At 41.8% G+C, this 11,683-nt stretch overlaps 1 protein-coding gene across 2 annotated transcripts in view; it reads right to left on the bottom strand.

The window, feature by feature from the left end:
* The window catches only part of PRIMA1 (proline rich membrane anchor 1), an 84,464-nt gene that overhangs the window by 65,519 nt on the left and 7,262 nt on the right, over window positions 1–11,683 (bottom strand). For both annotated transcript variants that reach the window (XM_019552447.1, XM_019552448.1), the window contains exon 3: window positions 9,033–9,183. In XM_019552447.1, the coding sequence (XP_019407992.1) occupies window positions 9,033–9,183 (151 nt within the window). The remainder of the gene's footprint in view (window positions 1–9,032; window positions 9,184–11,683) is intronic.

Raw genomic sequence — 11,683 nt, forward strand, 5'->3', positions numbered from 1 at the left:
CCAGTCCCTTGCCTGGCTGTCAAGCTCTATTGTCTGGTACAGCAGTAGTGTTGATACCAGGGCCTCCCCCTTCATGAGGGGCAGCTTGGGCAGGCAATATTCACAGCCATTTAATAACAGCATATATAGAGAATAGGGTTTACTGTCCCATTTCTCTTCCTTGCAGGAGTCTATGTTGATCTGACCATCAGGCAAAAGCCCCACTACTGACTTCAGAGAACACTTTGCTTCTGAAAGGACTTGGTCCATGATTTTTAATCTTATATTAATTCACTAGTATTTCAAGTAAAGTGCTGTCTTTGCTGAGATGCATCACCAAGAACCCTTCTACACTCCCAAAATATTTCAGGAATGCTTTCACTTCTGACAGTGAAGAACATTATCTGAATTCTCTTAACCCTTCAAATCTATAAAACTGGAAATCTATAAAACCCTTCAAATCTAGAAAACTACCATAAACAGCCTCTATCAAGCTATTTTATCCTGTCTGCTTGGCTAGAATCCAGGGATGCAGGGATACACAGAAGAGGAAAAATAGAAAACATCTTAGCTTAGGAGAAGATTTTGGCCACCTACAGAACTACTGACCCTATTTTTCTCTGTTCAGAGACTATCTAGAGTCTCAATGAGGAGGTCATACCTTGCTTCCTAGCATCTGCATAAAAAGTTAAGCATTAGCCATCCGACAGGAATTGGCAGGGTTGTGGTTCTGCCTAGTTTTCTGGGCAAGGAGAAGCAGGCAACTCCTTATCTAAGAGCAAAGAAGTTAATGTCATGCCTGAATATGCTCAGAGCCTCTTTCAGAGGAAGTCTTGTTGAGTAAGATCTCTTCCCAAAGGCCTGTTGGCTGTGCAGCCCCTTCATTTCTGCTCACTCAGGCACAGTGGAGTCTGTCCTCCAACTTTTTCCTCAGCTCTCACACGGAGGCACAGATGAACTATTGGAGGTCCATATCCATTTATCATCATGACCATCATGCAGTAGGTAGATTCCTGAACCTTTCGGTTTTATTGACACAAGGCATGATCTGACCATTACTGATCTTTTAATGTGACAATGTTGGTGCAGACAAATTTCCAAGCATACAATACAAAATTTGGGATGCATGTGTGAAAGATTCTAATTTTGTCAACTCATTCACAATTTATTCTGCTGCCAAAATTCATGATTTATGTTGTACAAACTACCCATTTTTCTCAGACCATTGTGATGGCATTTCAAAAAATTAGAAAAGCCTCCCAACTGAATGTACCTTGACACACAGGAAAATGCACTTCGTATGTTTTGCTACTGCAGAATTCTGGGAAGGGCCAAATGGGCACAGTTTCTTCTTCTTTTTTTTAAACAAGATTTCCTTTTTTCAAAATAGCATTGGGCAATATTCATTCATAGTGTGCCTTTAGGCCAGTGAAGCTTAAATTGGTCCAACACACACAAAGAAACAAAACAGAATAAGAATTTGTTCAAAGAAAATGAGGAAGGAAATGGCTGCACGTTGAAACGTGTTGCAAGTACAGTGGTCACGGGAGGGGTGTCACCTCTGCTGCCCAGCTGCTGCAAAAGCTTAGCAGGAGCATGGCATGAGCCAGATGACATATTACAGCTGAAAGGTAGATGAGCAGGCCTCTCTCTCATGTTACCACACTTGATTACAGTCCCTACTGATGTACCATATTTACTCAAATCTAATATGACCCTGAATATAAGGCAAGCCTCCAAATTATTAGAATGTACATATGGAAAATGTGTAAGTGTGTTATAATTTGCCCCATATAGGGCACGTCTACCTGTGGCCATATGGCACCTTTGTTACTGCACCATCATTTAGTACTTCCCTTTGGAAATACTAAAAGATGGCAGAGTAACAGCCTGTACTGCACTGTGCTGGCCACACCTGGTTATTTTTGGCTGCTTCACTGCCATAGCAATGCACTACAATAAGGGAGTGCATTGCTATGGTGATGTAGCAGCAGCATTATGGTTTTTGCCAACAGGAGCTATGGCGCTCTAGTATATTGCTACAGTGCCATAGTGTCTTGTGTAGATGTGGCCACTGTATCTGATTATTGGAGGGTTGTCTTAAAATTATTCCCCCAGTCCCCAAAGCTAAATCAGGGAAAGCAGTGCCTGAGAAGTGGGGAGGTCAGGCAGCACCCTTGCCCTCTACCCCCCACCCACTTCTTTCCCCTGCAGCCTTCCTGTCACTCCATCACCTATACACCCCGAATGCCAATTCCCCATAGTCCCCAGCTCCCACAGCCTTTCTCCACCGTCTACTTTGCCAATAGTTGAAAAGTCATACAAAGGGATCTTGGAGTCATTACTGATTCCAAAATGAACACGGGCCGCCAATGTGAGGACGCGGTCAGGAAGGCTAACCACACCGTCATGCATCCACAGATGCATCTCAAGCAGGTTCAAGGAGGTGATTCTCCCCCTCTATGCGGTACTGGTCAGGCTGCAGCTGGAGTACTGCGTCCAGTTCTGGGTGCCGCACTTCAAGAGGGATGTGGCCAACATGGAGAGGGTCCAGAGGAGGGCCACCTGCATGATCAGGGGGCAGCAGGGCAGGCCCTATGAGGAGAGGCTATGGGACCTGAACCTGTTCAGCCTCCACAAGAGAAGGCTGAGAGGGGATCTGGTGGCCCTCTGTAAACTGGCCAAGAAGGACCAGCAGGCTATGGGAGAGTCCCTGTTCCCCTGAGCACTGCTGAGGGTAACAAGGAACAACGCCATAAATTGACAGAGGGTAGATTCAGGCTAGTAGATCAGGAGGCGCTACTTCACAGTCAGGGCGGCTAGGATCTGGAACCAACTTCCAAGAGAAGTGGTGCTGGCTCCTACCCTGGGGGTCTTTAAGAGGAGGCTAGATGAACACCTTGCCAGGGTCATTTGACCCCAGTACTCTTTCCTGCCCATGGCAGGGGGTTGGACTTGATGATCTGCTCAGGTCCCTTCCGACCCTACCAACTATGAAACTATGAAAGCAGAACAGTGTCAACAGATCTCCCCAAAACACCCCAGGGTCTGCATCTTGTGGAATTTTCCAGAAGTGGGAGACGTGAATTCAAACCCTCACAGATAAAAGAATGGATTAAGCATGGGAGAAGTCCTGAGTAAAGGCAGGTCTCCTCCAGGCCTTTTCCTTTTTTTCCCAAAAATGTTTCAGTTGAGAGAGAGAGAGAGAGAGAGAGAGAGAGAGAGGGTGTGCGCGCACGTGTGTTGGGGGGAGGGGCTTACTGTAATACGTAAAAAAAATTTTGGTTTCAATCTGAAATGTTGGATTGGCTTCATTGCCGATCCAAAAATTGCTTATCTTCACATCCCTGCTCAGGATTGTGGACCTCTGCCCTGTTTGTATAACACATTGGGGAGACCATCATACTAATTTAGTGGTAGGACTAAAATTTCAGAAGTGTTCACAAATTTGGGGGGCTTCCATTTTAATACATGGGGCCAATTGCTAATTGGGTCCTATGAAATCTAAATACTTTGGATTATTGTAACTTACTGTATTGGAGATATCTGGTAAAAACAGCAAAGCAAATCCAGTCTGCAGAAAACAGAAGCTCACAAATCACTGAGACTGCATTATATCAATTCTCTGCTAATATACCCAAACCATAGGTATTTCTGGCGCAATTCAAGTCCCTGGCCTTCAAGGCCCTCAGAGGAGTAGGAGAAGAAACCAATGGGACAGCTTCACTCCTATGTGCCCATGAGAAACCTCACATGAACCAGGAATGAAGTACTCCTGCACTTCATGGCTGCACATGAAACAGAATTAAAATTAGTCTACTGTGCATTAAACAACATGAAAAGACCGTGTGCCATTACTATTGCATATTAGCACCAGCTACTGAGTATTTATGTAGTCCATCATATTAGAGGTACTAAACTTAATGCACAGTACCAACAGTACATTAATGCATGTGTAGACATGGCCACTGCGGTCTGAGCCATGAAACCCTAAATGGCATTAAATAAAATATGATGGCAAGTAATAGGCTGTCTAGAAAAACTTAAGGTAGATGTGATACAAAGGAGAGACACAAGATTTAGGAAGGGTCCTGAGAAACTGGAAAATGCCATCTGGAAGGAGGTATAAAAAAAAATAATCAGAGAATTAAAAAGAGCTAAAGATCATTGCTGAAGGAACAGATCCAAAAAAAGAGTTCAGGTTTTAATTTAATTAATTCGGATGCATCCTCAAGATACACTGAAAAACAGTACAATCTAGTTTTATAACCATTTCAGTACAGTACTTAGGTATCTCCCTATGAGAGATGAACGCCAAAGGGCTTTTTCCTTCCTTTTTTTATTCACTGCTCATTTGTTTGGGCTCCTATTGACTTTTTTCATAGGGGAAATTAGCTGATTATTACTCAATCTATTGGAGAAAATGCATTTGGCTGTAATTAGGCCTCAGACTTGATCACCGTATTTAACAGTAGGCTCTGTACAAGCAGTCTGCAGTGTAAGAAACTACAATTATTCAATACAGAAATGATAGGCAGAGCTCAGATTCAGACACATTGATCTACTTGTTGATACAAAACTGTCCGAACAGACACTAAATGCAATCTAATGTTCAAATCATCTCCTCAAACACTCACACCATTAAACATAATAAAGGACATATGAGGGCTACAAAACCAAGAGTGCAAAGCACCTAGTAATTAGTGAATTTCCACAATTAGGCCCAAACCACAATAACAATTATGAAAGGATTTAGGAATGATTTAGAGCTGTATCAACTAATAGTTCAACCACAAAGTGCTTTTAAAAATTGTACTTGGCAGTTTGCAGCCTTTCTATAGGAAAATTGACAATGAGCTTTGACAGTGAGGTCCTAAATCTTTTCTAAATGCCTCAGGGTTCAGACACTTCATCTGTAAAGGTAAAAATCGTGCATACTCCCTGTGCTGATGCTTCTTGCTGAGGCTCTCTAGTCCTTCAACTTTAATGATTTCAGATGCACACTGTGCATTTCTAGCATCAACCATTTAATAATAGCTTTTTTTGTCCCTTGCCTGTCCTCTTCTCCTGAATTAAACATCCACAACATCGATATTTAACAAGACAACTTATATTTTGTAGCAAAAGAGATTGCTGGGGATGTGTATTAATTCATGATGCTTACAATTTTTGTCTTTTTTTTAATAAAGGGGGATAGTACTTGTCATATATGACACAGTGCATTGCCATTCCAAACCTTGATGGGTAATAGGATGCGTAATTTATTTTCAATTTTTAAATATATTTATTTAAAACACAATAACTAGTTAAAAAAATTGGCATATGAGGTTCAATTATTTAGGGCTGAAATAGCCCTTTGAAATCTAGCCTCAGTATGACTGTCACAGCAACAGGTCCAAGAGCCACAATTTGCACACCGCTTCCTCCTTGTAATCTGTGCTATCTTCTTTCTGGATATAGTTTCCTTATCAACTTGGACTGGCTTTGGCTAGTCTCTTGGCAGACAGAACCAATATTTATTTCACCCACTCCCTATCCACCACATTAGCAGCTACATAGTCTGGCAATACTGAGGGCACACTCGGGGGAGAGGGAATCTTTTATATTCCTTACTTCCCACTGCATATAGGCAAGATTAAGGCCTCAGTATACAAAGATATCAGATCAGGGTTCAAATCATAGCTCAGGTGATAACATGGTTGACAAGGAGAGGAATCACCTGATTTTCTTTTGCAGAGGACAGTGCCAAACCTCCTAGCTGGGCACAACAATCCACTTTTGGTCCAGGCTTACTATAATTCAGGACTGAGATACAAGTTATAAAACTATACAGAAAAGCTTGACTGTCCATATTACACCTGACTCTCCCCCATGTTCATACCTCTCCTTCATGATGCTCACTGATGTAATTTAATGTAAAGGTGACCTTTTGCAATTTACAGCATCATGCTCTGGGACAAAAGTTCTGGGTGTAATAAATAATCTGTTGTGTGTAAACGTCCTGAATCATATACCTCTTGATGCATTTTAATTCTCTTGATTTTAATGGTAGTCAAAGTTACTGATGTAAATGCTACAGAGTAGGACTGTGTGAAGCTTTGGCTGCTGATTCGATTTGGAGGAGATTTGGCCTGATTTGATGGCCAAATCTCTGAATCCGAATCGAATCAGGGGACCAATTCAAAGCTCTCCGAACCTTCGGAAAAGATTCAGAGAGCTTTGATGATTCAGGCAGTCCTCAGTGGCTGCAGCAGGGAGCTACAGCTGACTCTGAGCTGCTAAGTACTAGGGGCAGGGGAGGGGACCATGGGGGGACCCCTGCCAGCTCCCCCAACCCTCCAATAGCTTCCCCAGCTCAGTACTTTAAAATAAAAAGCTCTGGTATTCACCAGGTGCTGCCAGGCGGGGAGGAGATCCCCACTGCCCCCCACTACATGAAGTGGCTCTGCCACAAGCCCCCTGACCCCCGCTACTCCTCTAGCCCCCCCACAGGTACTCTGCCCAGGCCAGCTCTGGCCCTTTAAGAAAAAAAAACAAACAAGAAAAGCCCCGGGACTCATTGCTCCTGCAGTTGCCTCAGGGCTTCAGGGGCTTGTGCAGAGCCCCTCACATGGCACGGGGCAATATGGGGCAGCGGGGATCACCCCCTGCCAACAGGAGCGATGAATGCAGGGTTTTTTTCATTTTTTTTTTCTTAAAGGTCAGAGCTGGCCTGGGTGGGGCACCTATGGTGGGGCTGGGGGAGCAAGGGGGAGGTTGGGGGGCTTGTGTAGAGCCCCCCCATGCAGTGTGGGGCAGCAGGGATCGCCCCTCACCCAGCAGCACCCGGTGACCACTGGGGCTTTTTTTTTTTAACAAGTGCTGGGAGCTGGGGCAGGCAGGGTAGCCATTGATAGGCTGGGAGAGGGCGGGGAATGGGCCCAGCTGAATCTCCAAATCAGATTTGGCCGAATGGAATCAGGACAGTGATTCAAATCACCAAATCAAATCTCTGTCCCAAATCGGCAGAATTCAAAGCAAATAGTACTTGCTTCGCACATGCTTACTACAGAGTTCATCAGTGACTTACATTTTAGACTGCTGTATCAGGTGCAAAGTTAGTGGCCCAGGCACAACTGATGGTGAGGCTGACTGAAGTGATAGAGTTTGTTTTCACTGTGGGGGAAAAGTGAAGGGGAATGCATGTCTCTTCTCAAATGCTGACATAATACCTTCCTGATATTAAAAAACTTTGATTTTGTTTTTTCAAACTGTCAAGACAGTATTTTTTCCAAGTGCTTCAAAACACTATTATTTTGTTCCTTGTCTTACACTCCTGTGGTGTGGCACAGATACCAAATACATGTCAGACAAAAGGTACACTTCAAACTTTTGATTTTGACATCTGCCATTCTGAACATTTTGCAGCATCTTCCTTCAAGCATTCGACCCACTTGAGCATTGGCCTACCAAGTGATAAAGCATGAAGGGATCAAACAAAATGCTTACATTTCCCTGCATGGAGATAGTACTTAGAAGGATACATTGCAATACTGATCACACAGGGAATTTATTTCAGCAGGCCAGGACTTAAAATGAATGTTGCCTTTTTTGAGAAATGTATCTGCAAAAGTATAGGTAAGGTAACTCCCAGGAACTAGACATGTCTGACTAGAATCTAAGCACTGTCACGAAGTCCCTGAAACAGTTCATGGGCAGGAAAAATATACATAGGGGACTGTAGATGTCACAAAGTAGTTCTACATTGTTCAGGTAAGCCAGGACATCCCATGCCAATTCTGTGAAGCAACCTCACCTAGACCTTCCAGGGGAACTATACAGTACATGTGGATTTGGCTTCTGGCAACTGCCCTAGAACTCCTGCATGTGGCAAGCGAGGGGACTTTCTACAGCACCGCAAGGATGCATACAAAAGCTAATTCAGTTAAGCATTAGACTCAGTTCCCATGACATTTTACAGTATAATCCTTTCCAAGTGGTAGGAGTTCACTGTGCTCCTGGCTATTGGCCTCACCTGTCCTACACCCTCAGCCAACCACAGGGAATCTAGAGATCCAGCGGGATAATTTTGCAGAGGCAGGACTTCTCATGGCCAGTAACTCACAGAGCTGTCATCCTGTCTGCCCAACCATGCCATGTGTGACAATCTGAGACCCAGAAGCATACCAACAGCATGTTTCCTACTGCATTGTGAAAGAGGCTCCAGAGAGCAGTTGAGAGAACCAAAGCCCATTGAATTAGGTTTGGGTGTGTTTCAAGCATAACAAGAGTCCTTCAGTGAAGGATCCAGTGGTCCACAAACCTGGACATAAGTGAGAGCAGTGGCCTCCAACTTCTACTGCCCACCACTTTGCAGTAGAACCTGCACAACAGTTATGCAGCTATACAGGTTAAGAGATACTGAATGTGTATCTCAACCCCATAAGTATATGGTTGAGAACACTGCTTACTTGGGCTTTCACCTTTGGATATGCCTTTCGCTTTTCCTATACTTTAAATAAAAGAAAACTTAAAGCACTGGGTCAAACTCCCAGCTGATACAAATCAAGATAGCTCTACTGATATCAAGGGGAATCAAAACTGAAGATCTGTATTCTCCAGTCATATTGTTTGACTTCTGGCCTATCCACAGAGGCTGAATTGTTTGTTCTGTATGTAAGGGAAGCTACCCAAAGATTTCCAAATTGCCTGCCCAGACAAACAGGAGTGTGGGGGGGGGGGAATAAAATATATTTTAGATGTTTATGAAAATGACAAATATTATAGAAGGCAAGGTGAGAAATCCTGAGACTAGGATACTATTGAGTCATTTAGAACTTAAAAACTTAATGAGAAGTGGGCATTTCTCTGGCTCTTCTACAAAAACAAGACATTATTAATTGCTCAGAAGATGTATTTCCATTTCACTAACAGCATTATTTCATTTCTAAGTGGAAAACTACAAGCAAGGCAGTTTTGCCCTCTCCCACACTCTTTCACTTCCCATCTGTTCAAATGTCCCCTACAACTCTCTCCTTTATCCAACATACACAATAATAGGTGTCTCTACTTACTTGGGACTACAAGCAACCTTGGTGGTGGTGGAGGTGGTGGAGGGGGTGGTAAAGGAGGAGGTGGTCTACACTGGCAAATTTGTTGACAACTCTCCGTAACTTTCTCTGCTACAGCTTTGGAACATGACTTCTGGGGTTCACCCTGAGTGATCTGTAATAAAAAAAATATGAGTTATTTACTGGTAACCTGCCTCAAGCTAAAGAGAGCTAATAAACATTACAAGTTGTTTAGATTCCTTTCCTTAAGGACCGATGTGAGGACCAGATTAGGTCTTCGTCCTGTTCTGCCAAATTACCTTTTCCATGTGTTTACAGTCTATTTTTGTCAAACTTTGCTCTTTGCCCTAATAAGAGAGAATGAAGAGGGCCCAAATTTTGCTCATCTGAGGACTGCATACACCATACACACATTCCAGTCTAGACTGTATACTCCATGCTATGCCATTAATCTCTCTGATTATATATATAATGTTAACAAGAAAGGTAATTATGGGGAATTACAGAACCCTGGAGGCATCATTTGGCACTTTGACTATATTTTTGTCATCCCTTGTATACAACACTTAACAGCTCAGTAGTCACAACAAGTAGCTTTTACAGTATGTTTCTAGCAAAATATTTGTAATATTAACATATTGATCAACCTAGAGAATATTGGAGGATCATAACACAACAAACCTGACACAAAATAAAATTAAAGAAGAAAAGTTAACCTTATAAAAATGATTTTTTACAAAGGTCTCAATAGCTTCTAATGGGTACTCAGGTCCATGGGTCTCTAAACAGACTCCTTCTGAATCAGATTTCAAATGCCAAATCCTATTTTAAAGAAGTGATACTATAAATTAATAACTACAATTTCCAAACTTGTATTTTAGCTATGGTTTAGGATGGCATCATAGCATAGCTTTATGCCCAGATGAAGTCACTGGGGCTTAACTATGTGCTGAAGTGCTGTCTTGAATAAGGGTACTGTATTGATCAAGACCCTCAGAAGAGACACAATGAAAATAGTATTAGCAAAGGTCTATCCAGTAATTATTTACTATCTTCCCTTTAACTGCTGTAAAATATGTTGATTCTTGCATCCCCTCCTCTTACAGATGTTACACAGCTTTATATTCACCTATTTATGATCAAATATTATATTACAGTGCCAACTAAAACCAGCACACATGTAACTGTTCATATGCATGGTATGCCTAAATACAGAAAGATATAGTATACTTCTTTGACTATTTAGAGATAATATTTTGTAGTCGAAACAGAAAGAAAAAAAGAAAGAAAAGGGGATAAGCAAAAGCTATGATTAGCTGAGCTGGAAGAAAAGCTCTAAACAGCACATATCAGAAGGTCCAGTACTTTGAACTGCTTGTCACATTCCAGATATAGGAAAAATCAAATTTAATCACATATACTTTCCAACTTTTTAACAGAAGTTAAAAAAAACACTTGACTAGTATGGTTTAGTCAGGAATGATCCTGCCTTGAGCAGGGGTAGACTAGATGACCCATGAGGTCCTATTTTCCTGTGAACCTATGAACTTTTCCCTTTACAATTAGGTAACAATAAGGAGATAGTTATAGACCATGGCAAAAAGTTTCCAAGAACTACATGGACTCTTTGAACTCTAATGACGCAGCTTTATAATCTTCCACAGATGGTGATAAATCTGTCTGCTAAGTAGGTTTCTTTTTCTGTAAAATACATTCTTAGAGTTCACAAGCTGAAGAAGAACTTCTACTCTTAAACTGTTTATATATAGTAGTGTGTTAATGACAGTTTCATGGACCCAATAGATAAGACACTACTTCCTACAATACCCAACCCATTGATCTTAAAGCTTTCCTGGCTTTGGCCAGTAGTGGTGACATTTATACTTTTCAGGGAGGATATAGGATGGTAGATTATTGCTTTGTAGATAACCAAGGAGGAACTGTCAGTCCACATCCCTTGACATGATATCCACTTTGGTATATGCTTCAGGTTACTAAAATTACATGGGAGCCAAGAAAAATGGAGGTGATTGATCATGAGATGGAATAACACTACATAGATTTTGGAGTCAACTTTTTATCTGTAGAATAGAAGGAGCTTGGTGTATACATGTGATGATACTGATGGTATGGGAAAGCTATACTGACTTATTGTTCTACTTTAATATCAGCCAAGGCCAAAAGGTTTGTTCTGTCCTTTTTTTAGAACTATTGACCAGCTTTTAAATCCCCAGAGACTCTCTTGCTATGGGCTGGTAATAGCAAATCATGGGATATTTTTCTCAATTTTGCCAAAAGATTAACCTTATATATCTCCAGCCATATCCCAGGCTTGCATCCTATTTCTGTATCTAAAGGGACTACTTCGGGGGGGTTTTGAATGCTTAGTCTACCCACTAGCTAAGATTAATAGCCCCAGCTGATTTATTCTTGGAAAATGATTGAAATGTAAAAGGGTGGGCTTAATCTCTTATTTGTTTTATTTACTATTTTGTCACTCAGTAAAAAGTATTCAGAAATGTAAAGTGATTTCTATGTTCTCTACATTGCTCTACAGAGCATCTTTCAGTAACATGGCTTGCTGTTGGTCATCCCCATTGCCAAATTCCCCTCCCCATGTTCTCCTAACATGTAAATTTAAAAGAACTGAAGAT

This window comes from Crocodylus porosus, unplaced genomic scaffold (assembly GCF_001723895.1).
Source record: "Crocodylus porosus isolate Cpor-Errol unplaced genomic scaffold, CroPor_comp1, whole genome shotgun sequence".
Taxonomy (NCBI): domain Eukaryota; kingdom Metazoa; phylum Chordata; order Crocodylia; family Crocodylidae; genus Crocodylus; species Crocodylus porosus.